General features: G+C 43.1%; 1 protein-coding gene across 5 annotated transcripts in view; it reads left to right on the top strand.

Annotated features, from left to right (window-relative positions):
* Positions 1 to 1,674: 1,674 nt before the first annotated feature.
* The window catches only part of FSTL4 (follistatin like 4), a 208,679-nt gene continuing 186,661 nt past the window's right edge, over positions 1,675 to 23,692 (top strand). For 3 of the 5 annotated variants that reach the window (XM_054516443.1, XM_036391608.2, XM_036391604.2), the window contains exons 1-3: positions 1,675 to 1,772; positions 6,092 to 6,227; positions 16,709 to 16,742. In XM_054516443.1, coding sequence (XP_054372418.1) covers positions 6,099 to 6,227; positions 16,709 to 16,742 — 163 coding nt within the window. In that variant the 5' untranslated portion in view covers positions 1,675 to 1,772; positions 6,092 to 6,098. Of the gene's footprint in view, positions 1,773 to 1,845; positions 1,928 to 3,513; positions 3,533 to 6,091; positions 6,228 to 16,708; positions 16,743 to 23,692 lie in introns of those variants that run through there. The other 2 variants (XM_036391605.2, XM_036391606.2) reach the window with 2 other exon arrangements.

Raw genomic sequence — 23,692 nt, 5'->3', positions numbered from 1 at the left:
AACACAGGCTGTGCAGATACTTCAGATGTCTAGTGATGCATCTTGTACTTATGTTCGACTTGAAGAGATACAGAGAGATTAGTAAATACTTCAAATTGACAGCACAGACATATTTTCATAGAATAAATGATGCTGGTAAGTGGAGAGACTTTTCTTCCTTCCCTTCAGGAAATGGGGAAGAATTGTCTGCACTGATATTATTTCCAATTTTTTTTTTCTCTCAGGAAAGAAAAAAAGATCTCACCAGAGATATCCTATTTGTTGCTGATTAGATTTCAGTGTTATTTTTTTAAAACCTCAGATCTCTTAAACCTATAGGGCACCTATGAAATACAGACTCATTTCTTCCAGGATACTCTGCAGAGACCTCTCTTATGTTGCCTGGGCACAATTCACTGTGGATACTCCATTTTTTAAATTGTATTCGTGATTTCTTTTTAAAAATCCAAACCTTAAATCTGCAATTTCGTATCATCCTAAAGAAGGTAACCACAAAATAACAAATCCCTATGAGCCTTTGTGATGATTTGGGAGAAAAAGCTCCATTTATTTGCAAACACTGAAAATATTTTAGTGGTATTGGATTTAACAGGCCAGAAACAAAGGTTCTGGAAAACCAACTAGTCTGATCACTTGGTATTTCCTGCAGAGAAAAAAGAAAATAGAAAATAAAATCCCCCAAATTAAGTCATGAAAGAGCCACTTCTGCAACTTTGTGCTCAGTTTTCTGGAATGATTTTTTACTAAGCACATTTTCTCCTGGACTTAGACCCAGTTTCCAAGAGTAGCCCATGTCTACTAGCCATGAGGGGGATCCCATCCTTTTCATGCTGAAGCAAATCCCAACTAATTCTGTAGGCTGTAAGATTCTTTACAGGAAGAAACACAAAATTTTACATGTTTTATCAAGTCTTTTAGACTGCTCCTCTCCTGTTGCTAATTCTGAGCGCTCCATCACATTTGCCTAAACCTCCTTGCAGCCTTTGGTACAAATACCCACATATTCTGGTTCTGTGCTCCTGCCATGCCTCCTGATCATGCAAACATCCTTGTTAAAAGCTAGATAAGAAATTATTATACTGATTTTATTTTTTTTGGAAATGAGATGAGGAAGAGGAGAGCGTACGAATTTTAATGTTTGCCTCTCTTTATAAACAGGGTTACGTGGGAATCGAAGGCACACCTCCAGAACAGCCCAATGCCGTGCAGTGCCTGCTGTGGCAAGTCCCGGCGTCCCACCGCAGACAATCCGGTGTCCCTCGACGTCTCCCCCGTTTGACGGCCACACGGCGAGGGGCCACCGGTCCCGTGTCGCCCAGCTCCGGGCACGCAATGCCCCGGAGCAGCTCTCCGAGCACGGGGCTGCGGGGGGCGGTCAGAACGAGGGGCAGCTCAGCAGCCGCACCCCGCGGTACCACCGGCCCCACGAGCATCCCCCGGTGCTGCTGACCCCCCGCGCTCCGGGCACGGCTCCGGGCACGGCTCCGGGCACGGCTCCGGGCACGGCTCCGGGCACGGCTCCGGGCACGGCTCGCTCCGGGATGCTCCGGGATGCTCCTGGCACGGCGCCACTGCCCCCCCAGCCCCGGGGCGGTCCCGCCGCCCGCACAGGTGCCGGGATTGGGCGGAACATGCAAATGCTGCGCTGACGTCAGGCGGCTCCGGCCCGGAGAGCAGAAATAGGGCCGGCCCGGCCCGCGCCGCGCACTGCCCGCACCGGCCCCGCCGCGCTCCGCCCCGCCCCGACCGGAGCGAACCCGGCTCCTCCCCAGGTGAGTGCGGCCGGAGCGCCCCGCGGGTTCCGCTGCGCTCCGCGCTGCCCCACGCTGCGTCCCCATCCCCGCTTCGCTGCGCTGTCCGCTCCTCGGGGGCCGGGGGTCTCTGGGCGCCGCCGAGCGCTCACCCCGCGGGCCGGGCCAGGTAACAGGTGTGCGCCCGCCGCGGGGCCGGGAGGCGGCGGGGCGGGGCGGGACGGGCTGGGCTGCGAGCGGGGACCTCCGCGCCGTACCTCGCGTGTCGCACCGTGGACCTGCCGCCCGTGGGGTGGGGCGGGGGGGCGGACGCCGCTGCCGCCCCGGGGGCCGCGGTGCCGCAGCGCTCGCCCGGCGCGGCCGCCGTCGGTGGGCGCGGGTTCGGGCGCGGGTCCCGGCGCGGTCGCGCGTGGGGCCGGCGGTTCCCGGCTCGGCCGCCGGGTGGCGCCGGGCGCCGGCGGTGGCGGCCCGGGCTGGCCCGAGCGCGGGGAGCGGTGCCCGCTGCCGCGCCGGCCGCACGCTGCCCCACGAAGGGATGCTGGGCGATTCCTCCGCGTGTCACCTCGGAACAAAGCGGTTTTGAATCGTGTCGTGGGGCCAGCTTTGAAAACCGAGGCGAAATCTCTGCGTGGTTCACGAGTTTCTTGCTAGTCCTGCATCCTTGTTGGATTGATGCTCCCCAGATTTATTCCGGAGCATTGAAGTGTCTTGGAGAATTTCAATGAAATGAAATCTTATTAAATTTAATCAAATGAAATATTTTTAACTAGCTTTTGCTCAAATGAAAAGTCCGGTTTGTACTTAAACATCAAAGCTGATTCCAATGAGTTCTTAATGTACCCAAACTTTAAGTATTTAACTGCGGACAGCTGACCGAGTAATTATTCAGTTTCATTATGTCTTGCCAAAACGATTGGCTTTTCTACTTAATTTTGTTGCTTAGTTCTGTAGTACTTAACAAGAAATTATGGATGTCGAAATTATTTTGCCAGCAATGGAAACGCTGTTTAGATAAGGCTGGAGCAATTGGAAAGGTTGATGGCAGGAGCTAAGGGCCAGATTCTTATCTGGTTTTAATAGCATCAGCTTGAATAGAGGTAATAGTTATGTCCAAATGTTTTCTTTTTGCTATAGCAACAGTCAGAACTTCAGATAATTAAGTTCAGTCCCTTTCTGATGTGAAGCTTGTTGGAAATTATTGAAAGCTATTGCAAACCAGTAATTTCTCAAATAAACTGCAATTTAAGTAGCCCTGAAACAAAACCAATAACTGCTTTTGGCAAATTTTTTAATCTCATTGTGGTCACTGTAATTGAATTTTTAAAGCTTTTGTGTTACAGGGGAAAAAGTTGTGGGATCACTGCAGGATCTGGTTGTTGCTTGTCACAGAAATGCTTTAAACAGTTTGTGCGGTTCCCCACTCAGATGGCCAAGATGCTTGGTCCCTGTTGTTTTTCAAGGTGACCCTTTTTGCTTGAGTAGCTCCCAAGCCTGTACCCTACAACCTGTGCTTGTCTTTGGCTGGCATCCGCTTGCTGCTCTTCCACTGGAGACATTGCAGCCATTTGCTTTAAATTCGAGGCTCTCCCTGAGTGTTGGTGCCTGCCCAGACCCATCTGGCCTTGGGATGGGTGTTTTGCTGTTGCCATCGTGTTTGAGCTGCTTCAGATGACAGTGCATAGCCTGGTGCTGCTGTACTTGTGATTCTTGCTAGAGCACTGCCAGCTGCAAGGAAAGCTGGAGGGCTGCTCTAGCTCAGAGGAGGAAACCACAACCTTCAGGTAAACTTTTTGGCTTTGCATAGTATATTCTTTATCAAGAGTCAATATTTATTCCTTCTTTTGAGTACAACTGCTTGTTTTATGCAGACATTTCCATATGCAGGCTTTGATTTCTCTGGACAGTGATCTCCGTACAAGCTCAAATCCAGCAAATCTGTCGCTCCCTCGAGCAAGGAAAGGAAATGGATAGTAAAACTTGCCTGAGCTTACAGTGGTGGTCTGGATCTATTCAATCAATTTGAGTTTTTCTGTTGACTTCAGGGAACTTGGAACCTGCAGTCTCATAGTGCATTGTATGGTGTAGCTGCAGACTGGGTTCTGCAAGGAGCCTTCCCTTTAGCTCAGGGTAAGGCAGTGCTGAGCTCTGGTTTAGGATGCCAAGTGCCATGAAAATGCTGTGTGACTCCAGAGTAAGCTCTCTGTTGATATTTATGCTACATATTTGTTGCTTGATTGAGGCTATTAAGATATATAATGTGTATTAATGTGTCCTTCTCTTACCGTGACTGAGAGCAATTAGTGTGCTGTCAGCATGCAATAAAAATAAGCGATTTCTAAACTGAGTAAAGATGTTGTAGAAATTCTATTTATAAAGCAAACAGAGTTTCTATCAGGTAGAGTCTGCCCTTTCAGTTTCATCAGTGTTACGGATCCTAATCCAAATATCTTCATGCTTTCTGTCAGTTGTTTACTAAATACACGTTAAACTAGTGATTTCCCTGTTTTGCTCCAGGATTGTAATTTCAGACAGGATATGATTCAGAGGTCTTTAGAACTGCTATGTTATTTGTTGTGATGGAATCAACCGAGCACACAAAACACCCCTATTACAGGAAAAAAAAACCCAAAACCCTGTGAGAAACAATGTTGCTGTGCAAGAGCAATTCATAAAGTAACAATGCACTTGTCTCTTATTGATGTAGTGACTTTGGTTTATTAAATATTTATTTGTAGCCCCAGTAACATTATATCTGAGGTTCATAATTGGAATTTAGAAAGACTAATAAATTTTGATTTCATCCTGAATGCTGTTCATTCAGTGTGTTTACATTAGTGCCAAGAAAAGGCATTGCCTGAGCTCTGTGGGTGCTGTATGCTGTGCTCAATCTAGTGATGGGGTGTCTTTGAGCAAACAAAATACCTAAAATTGTCACTGCTGGTGTAAATGGCCACAGCTCCAAAATTAGGAGTGATGCACCATGGCTTGGACGTACCCCTGTGGCAAACACATGGCATGAAAACACTGTAAAATGAGTCTTGTCAAGACAAGGTATGTCATGGTGAGTTAATTCAGCTTGGCTGAATTTTGCCATTAGCAGGTAGCCCTCCTTGTTGATGTGCATGGCTCCAGCCAGGCAGCAGCCTGTAGAAATGCTGTCACTTCATTAAGGGTCATTATGCTTCATTAACGGGTCCATTTTAGCCTTCCTCAGCCATCTCAGAAATGGTTCCAGGCCTGAATATTCCTTCAGTATTTTAATTATAGAAAGTAATGACACAATCTTGTGTTATTGTTATGGAGGAAGCACAGCTCCAGGTTGAGCACCAGCACAGGGTTGTGGTGTGTGAAGCACAGGAGTTCCTTCTGACACCACTTTGGGTAACTGCTTTGGTGTCCTTTCTAATTCATTAAAAAACTACATGAGACAAGAACCACTGCTCAAAGTGCATGCAGATTTAGTGGGAATCCCTCCAGTTCCCCACAGATGATGTGGGACTGTGGTGAGCTATTGCCAGGGAGATGGTGCTGCTCTTGAGTGGAGTGAGTGTGGGAGGGATTGGAAATGTCTCTGCTTGGGACAGAGGAATATGAGTGCAGAAATCAGACCCAGCTAGGACTCACCTTTGTCATGGCTGGAGAAACACATCAGCCCTCTTCAGCTCAGGGTTTGTTTTGTGTCTTTCAAGTTTAGGTGTGTTTGGTGACCATCTGGGCAGGTATTCTCACTGGGAGGATGACCACTGTCCCTGTGTGCTGGTGTGAGCTGTCAGTCCTTGCTCACCCCACACACCTGATTGTGTAGCCAAGGGGGCTGCCAGTGGCTGTGTCTGCTCCAGGCAGTGTCCCCCTCTGAGTCAGAGGGGAATAATGAGATTATTTTCTGTCATATTGCTGGGAGCCTTCAGCAGTCAGAGAAGCAAAGGTGTGTGTCTGGCATTTTCCTGAAAATCTGCTGAGGGTGCAGGTGTGAGTGCCCCTGTGCTGCTGGGGCTCTGCAGAAGGGACAAAATTCACCCTTTGGCTTCTGCAGTACCACGAGACCATGTTTTGATGTGGTTTGCTTTTGGCCACAGTGGTTACAGAAATCCCAGGACTCTGGTTCTGCAGGTGCTGTGTGGCAGCAGCTGAGAGCAGCATGTCCTGAGGAAGAGAGTTTTGGGGTAAAACTGCTTCAATATGGGGATATTGTACAATACACTGGAGTCTGTAGAGCTCTGTAGGCACTGAGTGTGGATGGACACTGTCAGCTGAAGCTTCTGTGTTACCAAACCTGAGCTGGCTTTTGTTGTAAGATGAATGTTCCATAACTGTTCCTTTTTGTTTTGTTTTTTTAACAGACTCGAAATGATGACACCAAGGAGCTTTTGGTGCTCTCTTGTGCTGCTGGGGCTTTTCCCACTGGTCACAAGGGGATGGATGGATGTGGACCAGAGCAGGAGCCTGTATTCAGATGTGGGGAGGTTGCATCAAGAGGTACTGTACACCTGCTGCTGCAGACACAGCTCTTGGGTTTCTGTTCTTGGGCTGTGGGCAGGCTCTCCATATTGCAAACAGAAAACAAGTGTGGGCTTATCTGTGTGTATTTGTATTAAACACCTCCTGAGGAGGTCAGTGAAAAACAGTGAAACAGAAACTCCTACACTTATTGGGTATATTGACATCATCTGGAAGTGAAATTGTGCAACTGGCTGTTGTGGAGATGCTGTCTTGCCCCAAAGACTTTACAATGTGCTGTGTCCTGGGGCTGCTGACATCAGTGAAGCTAAATTTAACAAGCAAACTGTCCTGGCTCTTCACTTGGGTCAGTGGACAATTAGGTGAAACCTAAAAAAAGCTCTTTTGAAGGAAAGCTGAGCCATAGGTGGTTCTGAGAGAATCAGCAAAATTCCTGCCCAAAGTGTTTTCCTCCAGACTTCCTGATGTGACACCTTTCTGAAGAACAGAGGAACAGAAGAGGGAGCAGGGAACAGTGACTGTAGTGAGCAGTCACTGGGGCTGGGGCCAGCAGTGCCTCCTCAGGGCTCAGCCCTGGCCTCAGGGAGTGCAGAAGCAGCTGAGCCTGTTCCCAGTGCTGAAGGTGACGGTGTTGGCTGCTGTCACAGGGGTGTGCATGGAGCAGGCCCTGTCCCAGCAGTGTCAGAGCAGCTGTCCCAGCAGGACTCTGGATTTCTGAGCCAGAGCTCAGCACTGCTGGTGGCACAGATGTGCACTCAGATTTTCACAAGTCTCAAGATGAGACGTGTGAATAAAGCCACAAAAATCTGGAACTGTGACTTTGTTGAGCTGTAAATGATGAATGAATGCTGAAACGATTTTAGCTATTTAATTAGTTCCTGTATGTTCCCTAAATGGTTGCTCAAATGTCTGAATGTGAGAGATGGTGCAGAAGGACAGGAAAAGGACACTTGGCTATTTTTTAGCTGCCAGTGCCTTGAACACTTATGTGCTGGCAGACACATCAGTCAGTGCCAGGCTAATGATAAGCCCTTGATGGATTCATGTTGCAATTGGATCTATTTGAGCCTCAGGATTTGGTTGTAGTTGGAGGATCCCATTTCTCCCAGTCACACGCTGTCAACAAATACCCAGTTATCTGCATTATAGTTTAAGCCAATTAAAAAAGTGCTTTTTGCTGCTTAGCAGGGCTTAAAAGTAATTTCAGTGGTGTTGGATGTTCTACAGCTGTGAGGTCTGTTTCAGGTGTATTTTGTCCTTGAGGTATCCAACCTCTGTTCTGTGAAAGTGAGTAACAGCTCCCTTCCACACCTCCACTGTTATTTTGCTGCTGTCTAGGCTCAGGTAGTACACTGGCACTTTGTTAAACCTGTTCTTGCGGAATCTCTGATCAATTTTGCTTTTTTATTAAAAATTATTAAAAATTTTGTATGCTTGTGCAGTTTAAAAAAGTCTCATTCTTAACTAATGCACGTTAGTTTTGATTTTTTTAAGAAAGTTGCTCTGAGGAATTAAATTCGTTACTCAATTTACTTTAACATAAATCATAGAGTTATTAAATTACTTGAAAGACATTAATTCATTTGATCTTTCTCTAAAGACCATAATGTTATTGTACCAATTACTTGGTCTTGCTCGAGGTGGAAGGATCTCAGCTAAAAATGTATTTGCACAGGTTTGCACAGAATTTAACAAGTGTAAATATTAAAATTATGAATGTACAAAGAATGCAGTAAAAATAGATTCAAGAAATGTAAGTTATAAAACAGGTTTTTGAAAAAAAAGTATCTGTACAGAAAACGTGTTTCCACAAGAAATAGTGTTTATACAGTGTGGCACCAAACACCAAAATGAATCTGAAAGCTCTGAGCATAACTTTCAGGTAGGTCAGTGAAACTGAGATAATCACCTTTTGAGAGTAAACAGCAGTTACTTTCTCTTTCAGAAAATAGTTTATCCATAATACCTTTCTAATAATAAAAATCACCTGAAATCCTTTTCTAGCACTACAGGCCTTTGTTCAGTTTGGAGCTCCTTATCTGTGAGAAATTTGTTAGGTTCCAAATTTTATGGTTTGATTAATACATAGATCCACTAATATGCATTTAAAAATATTAAATCACAACTAGAAATGCTCCTAGCAAGTCACTAAAACTGCTTTAAAAATGAGTAAAATGTTAATTTGCAGGTCAAATAATTTTGAAGTCTGCTCTGATGGAAAATTCCTGTGAACCTCATCAAAGCAAATACGTGGGTATGGGTCACTGACCTTCACTAATACTTGTTCTGATCTACATAGCAACAAGTTTACTGAATCAAAAACATTGCTTAATTTATGTTCAGATTGCTAAATCAATTTCTTCATGGTATGTGGTAGAATTATTGCAGCTGTGCTTTGAATTTATTAAAGAAAATAAGACTACAAGGCGTTCTGATCAGAAACCAGCCCTCTAATATAACAATGCTGTGTGTTTTTCTTCACCCCTCAAGTTTATGGGGTGTCCTGAGAAGGGGTTTCTTTTCTGGAATATTTTTAGTCCTGATTAGAATAGTTAATAATTATGTATATGCAGTATGAAATTCCAGTTTCAATGAAAGAGCTAAAATAGAAAAACTAATTAAAAAGAAAAAAAAAAGACAGCATTAGTGTTTGACTGGAAAGCTGCAACATTCCTGGTTTGTATTAATTTTGAAGACTACTGCTGTGTTGTGTGAAATGTCTCATAGGCTGGTTCCAGGGGTTGCTGGAAAGCTCTTGAGGCTTCTGGGCATTGCATGTGGACTTGGGCAAAGCTTCTCAGGGCTGGACCATCATGAGATTAAATCCTGTTCAGTGGAATATATACTGAAATATCAGATATATAGAGCTCACTGCTCTGGGGTGATGTTTTTGACAAGTTTTTGCCTCTGCCTTCAGCAAGTCTGATTGCATGTTCAAGTTGGATGTTCCAGAGGTGACTGCAATTCATGGGCAGCTCTGTGCCGGCTCAGAAGGGCTTTGGGTGGCCCATGATAGACCAGGTGATGTGGTCTGGGGTCACCTCTTCCTTCTAGAAAGGAATTCTCAAAAAATGCACCTTTCTGAGTCATTGCCAGTGGTAGTGAAGAGACTTTCCAGTATGAGCAGAAAAGGGACAAACCATCTGGATCTGAAATAACCCTGGAGTTTGGCTTTGGAGGAGAACTTGGCCAGGAGGTTCTGATGGAAAGCCAGCAGTGCTGGTCTGCTCAGTCTCTACTAGGAAATCCACACCAGTAGCTCAGACTGATTTTTTCAGCCTCCTGGGGTATTTTGCAAAGCATCTTATTAAATACTGAAATTTAACAGCCAGCTTCTCCCATTCCCTGCTTTCCCTGTGAGAGGCTGATTTCCTGTGCATGCTGAAGCCAAGCTGGTTTTGCCATGGTTCTTGGGGCAGACCTTGCATCTCCTTTTGTGAACCCAAAGTGAGCAGAGCACTGCTGCAGGTCTTCATCAGCCCTTCCAGGAGCAGAGCTCCTCTAACACATCATCACAGAGCTGCATTTTGGAAATTTAAATTCTGTGTTATGCTTTCTGGGGCACTGCTGGTGGGTAGCTTGAATAATATTGTCCTAGCTTGATAGTGTGAAAGTGGAGAATAATTCTGTTTTGTGGTACATGGAGAGTTGTTTTGTGCTGCATTTTGAAGTATTTGGATGTCACCAAGCCCCTAAGCAGTGACAGTAAAGGCTGGCAGGCATTCTGTGGTCTGTTTAGGGCTACAGAACCATTCTGTGGTTTCTAGAAATACTTAATTGCTTTAATTTGCCTTTCATGCTGTGCTATTTTTGCCACCCATCCTCCTCCTCAAGAAGTCTCAGGAACCCATGCAGAGCCCCCCACGCTCCTGTGGGGAGAGGAGCTGTGTCCCTGGGGAGGCTCCTCTGCACAGAGCTCACAGGTGATGCTCCACGGGCTCATTTCTCAAGGCACCATAACTTTTTTCTTGCTGGCATTTGGCAGGTATTGGCTCTGTTGGCTATCCATTGTTTTTGTTCATTAATTGTTACTTGAATGAGAACACAGATTCCCACCCCTGGTGGTGTTCAAGGCCAGGTTGGAAGGGCCTCTGTGCAACCTGCTCTAGTGGAAGGTGTTCCTGCCCCTGGCAGGGGGTTGGAATTGAATGATCTTTCAAGTCCCTTTGAACTTAAAGCATTCTGTGGTTCTGTGGCACCTGAAACTGCTCAAAATCTCCAAGTATAAATGGACAGCAAACAGCTGGATCAGACCAGCCCTTCAGTGCCCGTCATGCCCAGCTGGAATCCAGCCTTTCTCTGGAGCCCACTCACAAGCCTCAACTGGGCTTGTCTAAGAGTATCAATTATTGCTGAAATTTCTAGTTATATTCAGATTCTTAAATGTTGCATCACTTACTGCTGCATCTGAAGATGACAGTAGGTTATTCTGGGCAGCAAGGGATTCATAGGGATGATTTTGGGCTCCTTCCCCCAGCAAAGTCATGTTTCCTAATCTGACAGACTAGGAAGGGATTTTTTTCTGAAGCAAGTTAAAAAATTGCAAAGGCTTTTTTTGATAAAAGCTTTTTGCTTCTAATTCAAATACAGACACAGTTTCAGAGGATGAGCTTGGAATAAAACATGCACAGTGTATAAATTTTATATACAGTTGAAGATCTAATATCCTGGTATTTATTTTAACTGATAATAATAGTAATGTATTGTCTACCATTTGAGTATTCTTCCTGATTTTCAGTTTGGAGAAAGGAAGAAAAGAATCAGATTTAAATTTAAATCTATACTGTGCTACAGCCTGCTGCTGCTTCAAGCATTAATGAAAGTACAGGGAGACAAGACTTAAGTTTATTTTTCTATCACTTTGGTATGTAGTGATAGTTCAATTCTGGTTACCTGCATTTATGTGGTATCTCTAACAAGCAGTAATTGCTTTTTTGTAGAGCATCCTAAATCTTATCCCTGTGGAGATGAGAAGCTTTTGCTCTGAGTGCTGGTTACCAGAGCATCTGCAGCTCAAGGTGCTGTGAACATTTTGATAATATTTATATTAGGCATGTTGAGGTCCTTCCTCTGCATCCCCAACCTTCCCCTCCACTTTCTTCTGTGTACTCACAGGGCTTAATAAATGTTGTATCTTACTTGTTGAATCTTGTACTGGAAGTACTAGAAAATGTGACATTTGGAACAAGGCAGGTACTGTACACTTGAATGACAGCAGAAAATTAGAAGAATTTTGGTTTACATGAGTGGTTATGGCTCAATGGTGAGTGTCAGGGATTGTCAAGCTGCATCTAAAGCACAATCTGAAGATGGAACCCACTTGTTTGCCATCCCTTACAGAACAGAAATCCTGTTTCCTTTTTTTTTTTTAAGCTTCTGGTAGGATGCAGTGTGTGATAGCTCATGGTGGCCCTGCACTGCCCATTTTCCTGGGGGCTGTCACCTTTCAGCCAGAACAGGTCCCCTGCTGCTGCATGGGGCCTTTTGTGGTGCATTGGATGTTGATGCCCTTGGATTTTGGGTGCTTGGATGCTGTCTCTGGGAGCAGAGGGATGAGGGCTCGTGGTGCCTGGCTCTGTGCTGAGCTGTGCCACTCACTGACTGCAGGAATCAAATTTCAGGAAGTTTTTCTCATGTCACAGTTGAGCAACTGTGAAAAATCATACTGAGATGGGGAAATGCTGGTATGATTCTGAAGAAAAGAATAAGACCAGAGTAAATCATGTTGCAAAAATGAATCAAGGCAATCTTAACTTGGTTATGATGTGACAGAGGGTTAAACTTTGATATTCTGTTCAGAAGCCACTCAGCCTTAAAAGACTAAATGTTGAGCAATTTTTTTTTTTCAAAATGTAGCATATTCTCCATTTGAAAAAAAAAGTTGTAGCATTAGTTTTTAAAGGAAGACAGTTTTACTTGAAGTACTTTTGACCACCAAGCAGGGCAATTCTCAGTTTTTAGATTAGAAAGAGCATATCCACAAATTTGGGATTTTTAAAAGCAGCTGTCCCATGGGCTTCCCTATCACAATGTGGAAATTTATGGAGCAATACCTGGGTTCCTCATCTGGAGTCCAGAACTAATAGTGAGTAAAATCAGAGATGCAGTAATTATCTCAATTAGCTGCCGTATGGATGAGCAGATGATGCTGTGTGATGTGAGACATCAGAGTTCCTCTGTGTTCATACCAGACTGTACAAATCTAAATTGCCACTGTCTGTACTGATAGCAAGCTTTCTCCAAACAGCAGCATGTGATCTATTTTTTCCTCATGCCTGATCAGGAAAAAAAAGGGAGAAAATGCTGATTGTCAAACTAAGCTGTGTATTAGTCATGTCCTGTTCTGATGCTTCAGTCCCCATGCAGAGTGTCCCAGCAGCCCTGTACTGAGTGTCATTTCATAGAATGGTTTGGGTTTGGGTCAAAACTTGTCTAATTCTCCCCCCCTGCCACAGGCAGGGATGCCTTCCACTATCCCAGGTTTCTCCAAGCTCCATCCAGCCTGGCCTTGGACACTTCCAGGGATGGGGCAGCCACAGCTGCTCTGGTGTGCCAGGGCCTCACCTCCCTGACAGGGAGGAATTCATTCCTAATATCTGATCTAAATCTGTCTTCTTTGCATGACCCCTCCCTGGAGATAAGGAGGAGAAGGTTCGAAAGGGAGGAAAAAAATCCATGGCATGGTAATCTATTAATAGGAACAGCCACTTCTTTATTAATTTGCTAAATGAGTTAGGACTGTATATTTAGAAATTGTACAGCAGTTAGGCTGATCCTGAGAGCAGGTCCCTGGAGACCTGGAGTGTGCAGAGGTAAGACCTGATTTATTGTGAGACTCAGCATGAGCCCAGCTGCAGGGACTGGGTTTGATTTATCTGCTTGCACTGCCCTGCTTCCCACAAAGGGTCTGGTAAGGCCAGCCATGCAGGGAACCTATGGTCCTGGAGTGTTAGCTGTTCTTCTGCATCTCTTCTTCTGCTGCATTAATTGTTTTATTCTTTTTGCTGCTGGCTGTGGTGTTTTTTGATTTTTTTTTTTTGTAAATTTTGGAGTTATTTTTTCCCAAGTCTCCTATATAAAATTTTGGTTATAAAAAGGGGTGCATTTTTACTAAATCTAAATCAGTATTAAAGGACAAGAGACTGAAACCATTGCAAGGTTATCTGATGGAATATTGTGCTTGAGGCAGTAGGTATCTCTTTGGTATTTGCTTTGGTGATCCATGCTCAGCATCATTCCCTACTGGGATCAGAGGCCAGGAACAAACAGGGATGGGAAATGCACAGCCCTGGGAAAATCTCTTAATACTGAATTCATCCTGGGAAGTGTTCAAGGCCAGGTTGAACAGACCTAGTGGAAGATGTCCCTGCCTGTGGCAGGGGGTTTGGAACAAGATGAGCCTTTATTGTTCCTCCCAACCCAAACCATTCTGTGCTTCTACCCAAAACAACCCCAACGTGCTTTTGTTGCTTGCATCCATTGCTAACAACCACAGGAAAACCTGTTTGTGGCACACTGGCTGCCAAGCACTGTTTTATGTTGTGTATTCCCTCTGTGGTGTTGTGTTTTAACTCTGCACAATGAAGTTCCCAATGCTCTGTCTTTGTTATGAATGAAATTTGATTTCTCATTAGTGCTCTGCTCATCCATGGACCCATGACTCATCATTAATCAGGAGATATAACATAAACTGGCTCTTATGCCTTGGCATCCTTTTGTAGGAGCAGAAAAGGTCTTTGTGCAAACCAGTTGTTAAATGGCATCAGGTTCACACAGGTGTTGGTACAACAAATTTTGGCAAATGGCATTGGTGCAACACACTGCAGCTACAGGGGAGTGAAGCAGTCTGACAGCAGCTGCCGAACTCGATTTGATTTTGATTCTCACCCTTCGTATTTCAGGTAGAAATATTTATCATACTTGATGACTCTGGGGTGCTTGGTCTTTTGGAGATGCAGTTTTTCTGTAGCTACATGTCTGGTGAAAGGCAATCCTGAAGCAAACATACTGCATTGATTTCCACCTAGTGATTAGGTACTTCAGATACAGAACAGAAGGACCTTTCATTCTGTGTTCAATTGACTAGCATTAAAAAGTAGGAAATAGGTGCTAAAAGTGAACCTTGACAAATAAAACTGTTGTATTGCACTAATGAAATGCTATTTAAAGTGGTACATGAAGAAGCTTTTTAGAAGGAATGGAAAATCCAAAACAGTTTTTTCCCTTCAAAGCAGATGATTTATGCTTTGATAAAATTAGATTTTTAGTTAAAGGAATTTGCAGTCATTAAATGGTGCCCATGAAATAAGTCTCATTTATAACCATCTGCTTTATGGCTTCTGCAGGAAAGTATTCCTCAGGCAATGCATTCAAGAACTTTGGTGTCATTTTTATCAAAATAGTTTGGTTCTCTACGGGTAACACTATTAAAATCTTTGAAACCTCTATGTGATTTTTTTTTTTAAGTTGAGATCAGTATCATCTTCAAGAGAATCCTACCTGGAGCTGCTGCCTTTTTGTACTGTACTTTGGGCCCTGCTGTGGCTGCCAGGCATTTTCCCCTTTTTTTTGTCTACCCTCCTGCAATCTTGAGCATTCTCAGTGTCACTGGAGGTTTCTCTGGGGAAGGGATGTTTTGGGGGACACACCAAGTGCTGCTGTTTTCCCAGGAACAAGAAGTGATGCCTTGCAGCCTGACCTCATGTTCTCCCACTGCAGTTCTAACAAGCTTTTCTTCTGAACCCTACATCTGTTTTTGTGGATAGTTTATATTCATCAGAGCTTACAATTATAAGGGGAGCAGAATAAAAGAAGGGAAACTTTGAAGACCATCCTTTGTCTTTCATGATGTCTGTGCAGGCGTGGAAATAACAAAAGGGCATTTTATAAAAGTGAGATGAGACTTGGATGTTTGTTTAATAGAGCCTTGATAGTCTATTTCCTTTTGATCAATATAATAGTTGTAATTAGTTTTAATATTTCTGAGCTTTTGAACTGCAGAGAATTCAAACAGCTTGTTAGTGTGAGGGACTCTAGGGAACTTTAAAAGTATTCTTCTCTTTTGCATATATTGCATGTACACAGGCCTAATGATAGCAGCTGTAGCTGAGTTTTTTTTTATCCCATGCCCCACCTCTCAAACTAATATTTTGAAAAGCTCAGAAAGGTCCCTGGAGTATAACTGCCTGCACAGCTCAGAGTTCTGCTACATAAAGAGGATAAATGCTTTGAAGTCTGTATTAATCCTGAGTGCCATTTTATATATTGCTGAAGATCACTGAGGTGGTATCCTACAGGGAATAATGACAGTATTTTTATAAGCAAATACCCTTTTTTTTTATTATCCCCTTCAGCTGACTTGAAGGGTGCTAAGGAGACGATTTCTGGTATTCTGATCCTTCTCTGATGTGGTGGAAGCTTTGTTTTGGGGAAGGCAGCTTTGGTTGTGGGAAGGAAGGAGCAGCAGCATCTGCTGCCTGCACAGGGGATGACAAAGGGCAGTATGAGCTGTCACCGTGCTTGGGCAGGACATGGGTGATGTGAGATGGCCCCTGGGCTGGAGGAGACCTCAGCTGTGGCTCTGTCCTGCCCTGGGACCTTCCAGAAGGTTCTGGGAGGGGGCAGGAGGCAGAAAGAAGGATTTCTGTGTCAGTCCATGGGGACCTACAGCACAGCAGCCTGTGGTGCCCAGAGCCTCTCTTCCCCAGGCTGAGCAGCCCCACCTCTCTCAGCCTGGCTCCACTGCAGAGCCACTCCAGATGGTCCCCACAATTCCACCAGTTCTAATACTGGCTGCAAGAAATAGCTCCACTGATGGAAATTTGGACGTATTTGTAATTAACCCATAAATAGTGTTACTGTGTGGAATTAAATATTTATTCCTCTGAAGTCTCACCATTAGTATAAGCAGATAGTGTTGCCTGGGAATGCAATACCTTTAGAAACACTGTTGTTTTAAAACAAGTGTCTATATTAGAGATGGTTGTGATGATTTGCAAAAAAAAATTATGGAAAAAAAAATGATATGCAAAAATATTATGTAGGTGTGCATGGATTGAAATGGGCAGTCAACTTTCAGCATGAGTAGTCCAGTGGCTTTGAAATTATTCAGATATTTGCAGAAGTGTCTGCTAAAAATATCTTTAATGGTTTCTCTTTCCTCAGCACCAAATCTTTGGTGTAGTAATAATAACCCTCCTAACTGCTCTCTTTTAACATAAATAGAGGAAAAAAAATCAATTTTCAAGACAAATGTTGTGCTTTGCAATGTAATTTATCACACAGTGATGAGTCATTTTAGGTGTTATATTTATCCATTAAATATCTGTGGACAAACTGAAATGTGTGCTTGTAATTCCTCCTCAGTTATTGTATTGAGCTTTATAGATGCTTCCCTGGGTCAGTAATTGATGTTTTTAGGGGGGGTTGTTCATCCTGCCTTTGAACAATTCTTGCATTTAATAAAAAAACACCACAAAAAATTCTCTTTTTCCTTATAGGACTCCAGAAGGTTTGAAGTTACAAGAAGAAAAGGTAGGAAAACTGGTTTTCTTTCAGTGTGTGTGTTGGTGTTGAGTATCTTGCAGTAACTTTTTAAAATAAGCATGAGTTCACACACTTGAAAGGTTGTGCTGCTGTGGGTTTTCCAACAGTCTGTGCCTGGTGCTTGTCTGACAGTTCCTAAGTGTTGCAAATTGTAGCATTATTTTTTTCCAATGAAAACCTGCCATTTTAGCACAGAACTTCATGATGGTGTTTGGTGTGCATGTCAAGGTTTGGGTGGTGGCAGGGCATCTAAATGGCTTTCAGCTGAAGGAAGATAATTTAGATTAGATATTAGGAAGGAATTCTTCCCTATGTGGGTGGTGAGGGCCTGGCACAGGCTGCCCAGAGAAGCTGTGGCTGCCCCATCCCTGGAAGTGTTCAAGACCAGGCTGGATTGGGCTGTGGTTCTGATTTTTTAAGATTTTCTAAGCCTTGTGATGTTTACATTCTTGTAACAGACTTTCTCACACACTTTCTGTAAATAGCTCATTGTTTTGCGTTCTTTTATGGAAGAAGAGAAATTTCATAGACTGTTAGTTTGTCCAGTGTCATTGGAGAGGTGGCACTTTCACCCTCCAATCCACTGTCACTTTTAGAAAACTATAAATGTTGAAGTCAGATAATAAACTTCCCTTTTCTTCACCTTGAAAGCAGCAGTGTGTGCGTTTGTTGTTTCGTGTCCTGTAGTGACATCGAGCTTGGAGCACCCTGGGACAGTGGAAGGCATGGCAGCAGGTTGAAACTGGATGATTTTAAAGGTCTTTTCCAACCCCAAACATTCTGTGCTAAACTCAAAACCTGGAGAATTTCAGGGAGAAAAAGGTGCAGATGAGGCTCTCCATGCTCTGCCCAGCACAGCTGCACCCAAAGGTGCTCTGAGCTCAGCTCCCTGGGCTCTCTGCTGCCTCAGAAACAGTTGTCCTCTGCCAGGAGAGGCTCTTTGATGGCTCCTGGCAGCTGGGGGAGAATTGGCCATCAAAGAGCTCATTGTGGTTATCATTAATTTTGATTCTGTTCAGCAGATGTTTTCTGGATCAGGCAGTTGCTTTCCTCATCTGTCTTGGTAGAATGTGAAGCAGGTGGCACTCTGCTGTTCAATGGATTAATGCATTCCCTGTTCCCTTCCAGAGCTTCTTGAATTGTTTCAGGCATCCCATATGTTGGGAAGAGGTTGTAACTACCAAGGTTTTACTGCATAAGCAAAGAAGGTCAGGTCCAAGGGTAAATTGTCATTTAGGCAAATAATTTTTTTTGTTGTTGTTTTTATGGTGTTTTTCTTCTGTGAGGCTGAGGCAGCAGAGAGGCTTGAATTAATTAAAAATTCAGCTATTGCTAAAGGTGAAATCTCTTTGGTTTAGGTGTCCAGTGAATGTGTCTGTTTGATCAAACTTCTGCCACTCTTCATGAAGAAACCCAGCTCTGTTGTACTTCCCTCAGTCTGAAACTGAGGAGGGTTCTTGGGTGGGTCAGGGCTGCTTTGGGATGCAGAAAACCTCTTGGTGTTGTGGGTGTGGACACTTCACAGTCATGCCCTGGCTGTAGTTTTGGTGCAGTTCATTATAGGCACAGAGACTGGGTCCAGTCTTGTGGATGTACCTCCAGTCCTTTTTCAGATATGAGTTCTGCTTCCAAAACTTTCTTCACAGTAAAAGTAACCAACACATATGAGAGCTTAAAGATAGCAATTCTTGAAATCAGGATTGAGTTTACAGATTGTGTACTTGGAGAATGTTACTGCAGAGCAATAACTGAATTTGGAGATCAGTGCCTCAAGACACAGAATTTCCAGGCTAAGTGAGGCTGATTTCTCACTGCTTTCAGAGGATGGATAAGACTTAACTTTTATTTTGAGTGGTAGAACTATAATTTTTTTCAGAAGTGAATTCAATGTAATGGACTTCTGTTAGAAGCTTCTTAGATCCATGGCTGGAGTGAAGGGGATGGAAACTGGGGAGTTAAGATGTATAGATAAATTTGGCTTATGCCCAGCAAGGCAATATGTGGATTATGAAGTCTGTCTGAAGAACTGCAAACTCCTCAAAAGTCAAGAAAATGCTAACATGGTAAATACCTCTTGATAACAAAAGCCTGTGGATTTGCAGAGCTACCTGGGGATTTTCAGCAATGTTTAAGTATCTTCCTCTCTGGAGTTATTCCTCAATAGTGCCTGTAAAATAATTCAACTAAAGGCTCCTTCAGAAACCTGTTCAGTATTAAAATGTGCACAGAGCAGATATCATTTGATGTCAGGAAGAAAATAACAGGAGGGTCAGAATGTTTATTATGCACACAAAAGGATTTCTTCTAAGTCTTGCGATTGGTATGAGGTGATTTTGATGAGGCCTTTTTCCCCCTAAAAATGGTAATTTTTGCAGATAATGTTTTTTACCTGAGGAAATGAGATGATTGGAAGAGATTGGGAGTTGGGGGTTTATCCTTGTTCTATTCCCTTGGTAGAAATTTTGGCTTTCTCTTAAAAAGCTGAAAAACTAAAAAATATCTCATAGAAACACCCACAAATGTGAGAGCTCAGCAGACTTACTCTGTATCTGCTTTTATTATCCCAGGCTTATGGATGATCCAAGATGATTAAAAAAAGAGCTTTTGGTGAAAGGAGGGGCAATCCTGGTTTAGACTTTTCAGAATTTTTCTTTATTTTGGGACAAAGTGTTTGAATCCTTTGATTTAAAGCAGACACTTTTCTTTCAAAGGGAGCAAAGCCTTGATTGTTGTTGAGCATGAAAACACTTTTTTCTTTTTTAGTTGTGGATGAGTGTAGTTAAACTGGGAGGGTTTGGTTTCTAAAGTGTCAGGATTACATAGGCTGGAGAAATTTTGAACCTGCTCCAAAGCCCATTACAGTCAATGAATGGTTTTCCTTTGACTTCCATGGCATGGGATCAGCAGTAATTACATGATCTTTTAATTGCTGTGGTATGGAGGAGAGATGCTTCCTGACTGCAGCTGGCAGCCACCTCTCAGTGATATTTGGAGACTGATTTTCTTCTCAACTGGAATGGAAATGGCTGCAGAACTCTTTTGTTCCTGGGATGCCTAACTTGTGTGCAAATATTACCCTTTTTGACTAAAAATAATTTTTTAATTAAAAAATCCTCAATCTGAGATTTGTTTAGAAGATGCAGGAATATTTTTCTACATTCACATGAAATTTGTCTCTGAGTTGGTCACACATTTGACCCACTGTGGTGGGTCATATTTTATTATATTATCATCCATATTATGCCCATGCACTGGTAACCAGAATATGGGGTAGGGTGCCAGGTTTGGTGTTGTGCTTTGAAAACAAAAAAACTCCCAGCCAGCCAAAAAAACCAGCTAAATACAAGCTCAAGAAATCTCAGCATTGATAAACAAGCACAGGATTTGAATACCATCCCTCTATATTTCTCTGTTGAACTAAAATCACAGGACAAATTTGGACAGGCAGCTCTTTTTTCACTAACTGAATCTTTTTTCTCATTTTTGTATTGATTTTTTCATATTTTTTCCTGCCCTTAGTGCAGAGGAAAGGGGAATGGAGCCAAAAGGGGAATAACCTGCACACTCCTTGTTGCTGTCCAGGGCAGTGTAATACTGCAGGAGAGCAGATGGGGAAGGGCAAAACAGGAATAGGGAGCTGGGAAAAGCAGCAGTTTGTGCAGATCATGTGGACACAGCAGGCATTTAGTGGAAAGGATGAAGAGAGTAGTGAAAAGGATGAGGTGTGAGAATGGTTGGTTGGGACGAACCTCAAAGCCCTTCCCATTCCAGCCTGGCCTTGAACACTCCCAGGGATGGGACAGTCACTGCATTGCTGGAAAGCAAGTGCCAGCATCTCACCACCCTCACAGAGGAGGATTTCTTCCTAAAATCTACATAGTCTGAGGGGAAGTCCCTGTGCAGGAAACTGGGAGACTAAAGGGAGTGTGTTAGATTGGAAGAAAGAGGACCAAGCTTGTAGAGAGCACCTGCAGACGTTAGGCTGGACAGTGGCAGGGTTTAATATTAAAGATTGGTGACTTTTCCCTGGGTAATGAGTGTACATGAATGCATAATACTTACCTGTTGCTGTAATTACACCCATATAACTTATCTATGTAAAAGCCACATACATTTGTGTCTATCAAATTCTCCGTGTCTGGCAGAACAGAGCCTCCAGTGGTTTCCCCAATTATTTTAATGGCAAGGACACAGGAACTAATTCTGCAACTTCTGGAGCTAACAAATGTTCCCATTTCAGTTGGCACTGTGGGGCTGAAGGATGCTGAGTATTAGAACAAATTGTCTGCTGAGTAGAACTGTGCCCAAGCATATGTATAGTCACATTAAGCATAAAGAGCCAGGTCTTCAGTAGATAGAAATAAGCAAAGCTCTGCTGAATTAATGGACCACCTTTGCTTTTTACTAGCTGAGAACCTAACCCAAGCACTTAAAACTTTTAATTTGTTTTTATGTTGTTCACAATCATCCGTTCAACAAATTAGTGTCAAAAGATGCTTTTGAAACCATTCAGCCAAGAAATGTTCAAGTAAATTGCTTCTGCTTTGACCATATAATCTTATTAAATGAGATGCAACTCTAGATTTATTCAGACAGATGACATCACACTGCCATAAATAAATTAAATATCTGCTTTGAATTAAAACTTCTTTGAATTGACACTTGTCTCAAGTTTTCCCAAGCTCTGTGTTGTGGATGTCCTGTTTGTATATATTTATTGCAGATACACAATCCCCATTGTCACACTGTGATCCCTAATCACAATGTGGAGCAATAGAATGTAGTACACCCTGAGCTTTCTCAAGTTGCTACAGCTTTATTGAAAAATCTCTGCATCAATTAGCAGTGGTAGAGGATCTAGCCAACAGCTTAAGAAATATTTCATTATTCTCCACTTGACATCAATTATTATGTCCCACACAAAAAACTGACTCATGGTTATAAAACAGTAATGCCCTTCAGAAATTCTATTTACTTTGTCCTTTCTTTTCGCCCACTTCAAATGTTTGCCTCTCCATGGAAGATGACAGGCACTCCAAAATTGGCAGGAATGATAAGTTGCTCTCCTGAAATCCTTCAGGAGCACAAAGTGGTCAGCTGTAATTACTTTTGTAGTAAATCACCTATTAATTTCCCATTATTTTGTTTTTTTCTGTTACTGGAATCAAAAAAAACATCTGCGTTTTTTTCCTTATGACTTAGACAAAACCCACCAAAAATCAGTAGCTGTGCCTATGTTGCTCTTTAGAAGAAACTGTGCCACCAGGATCTTGGTTGTCTGGCTATCCTAGTTACATCCAGATGATATAATATGAAAGTAAATATTTGTATGTATATGCTCTGTACACAGCTGGGTGTTCAGAAACATACTGGCTGAATTTCAGGATGTTCTTCCAAAGTCTGAAGGACAGCTTTTACATTAAAAAATCCCTGTTTTGTTGAATCACAAATTGGAATATTTTCCATGTTTGTTATGCTAGTTTTAACAATTAATCAGTCTTTAATTCAAACAAAGTTTTTTGTCTCAGCCCATCTCAGCTGCTTTATTTTTTCATAGAAAGTTTTATTATCTCTGGCTTTGCCATTCACTGACAACATATGCTTTGAAATCTGTTACTCAGGGAATGATGTTTGGGTCAAGATATTAATCTGATGTTTAGTGCCTGTGTTTCCAAGGTTATGAAACCACAGTTTCTCAGATTTTTTTTGTACTTCATCGCATTGAACAGCCTAGCCCTAGTTGGGAAGGGGCAAAGTTGTTTTTGCTCCCACACACCTATCAGCAGTGGTGTTTAATTTTAACTTGGCATATTTTGTGCTCTTAGATGGCAGGAATTAAAAGAGGGAGTAAAACCCTGCGGAGGGGGAAGAACCTCAAATAATCAACACATTAGCCATTGCTGGGCACAGTAGTAAATTAAACAGGAATGTGAATGCTCCTGGGCAGTGTTACTGTTGCTGTTTGTATTGCACATGTGTCTGGGGCAAGGAGCAGAGAATTGCAGCTTAGCCAGGGAGTTTCTGAGCAGCTCCTGAACCAAACAGGGCTGGTCCTGGTGGTCACATTAGGCTGACAAATGACTATTCACAGAGGTGGAATACTTCTGAAAATGTGAATGCAGCCGTGGCTTAGCCCAGCCTTGCCATAGGCATAGCAAACCCCTTGCATGCCCATCTCTCTGACTGGTGGAAACAGAGTGGTTTTGCAGAGTTAAGGTTTCTGTAAAATGGATCCATCAGTTTGTGTAGTTGAGTACTCTGGGGCAGCAGGAGGAATGAATTCCCTTCATGGCAGAATGGGCAGGACTGTTTAGCAAGTAAATAAAATAGAGTGTGGCTTTGCTAGAGCAGCAGATTGATGGACCTGAAGGGGCTGGAGTGAAAACTTCTTGAGTGGCAGGAAATCAGAAAACTGTTTCCCAGCAGCAGCTGGATCAAGCAGATTGTGGACAAACTTAGGAAGTGGACAACTTCAGTTCCCAGTGTGGGAAGAGGGAGAAGACGGAGATGAGCCAGAAATCTATGAGACCTTGTGAGGATTTACAGGGAGATACAAAATAACATATATATGTATTCCATACTGCTGTACATCATAAATAAGCATCCCCAGTGCAGAATGCTGAAGCAGGATGTGCCTGAAGGCATCTTTCTTTTTCCATCTGAAATCAGAACAAACTCTGCTGATTTGGCAGCTGAAAAAGCTGCGTGTGGTGTTGGCTTCAGTCAACCTTTGACTTCACAAACTTCTCTACTTTTTCCATCTAAACTGGGAACTCTTTGAAGGTGCTGCTTTGTCCTACAAAACTTGTTTTGGCTGCATGTTCAGCCTCTCCAAAGCACTTTTCTCCGGCTGCCCCAGAGCTGTAAAGCAGGATTAGTTTGCACTGGTCTTCTAAGATAGCCTGTCTTTAAGAATAAGAGAACCTAATATTTTTAGG

The sequence above is a fragment of the Molothrus ater genome, chromosome 15 (genome assembly GCF_012460135.2).
Source record: "Molothrus ater isolate BHLD 08-10-18 breed brown headed cowbird chromosome 15, BPBGC_Mater_1.1, whole genome shotgun sequence".
Classification (NCBI taxonomy): domain Eukaryota; kingdom Metazoa; phylum Chordata; class Aves; order Passeriformes; family Icteridae; genus Molothrus; species Molothrus ater.
Note: the sequence above shows the minus strand (reverse complement) of the source record. Positions and strands in the feature narration are given on the sequence as shown.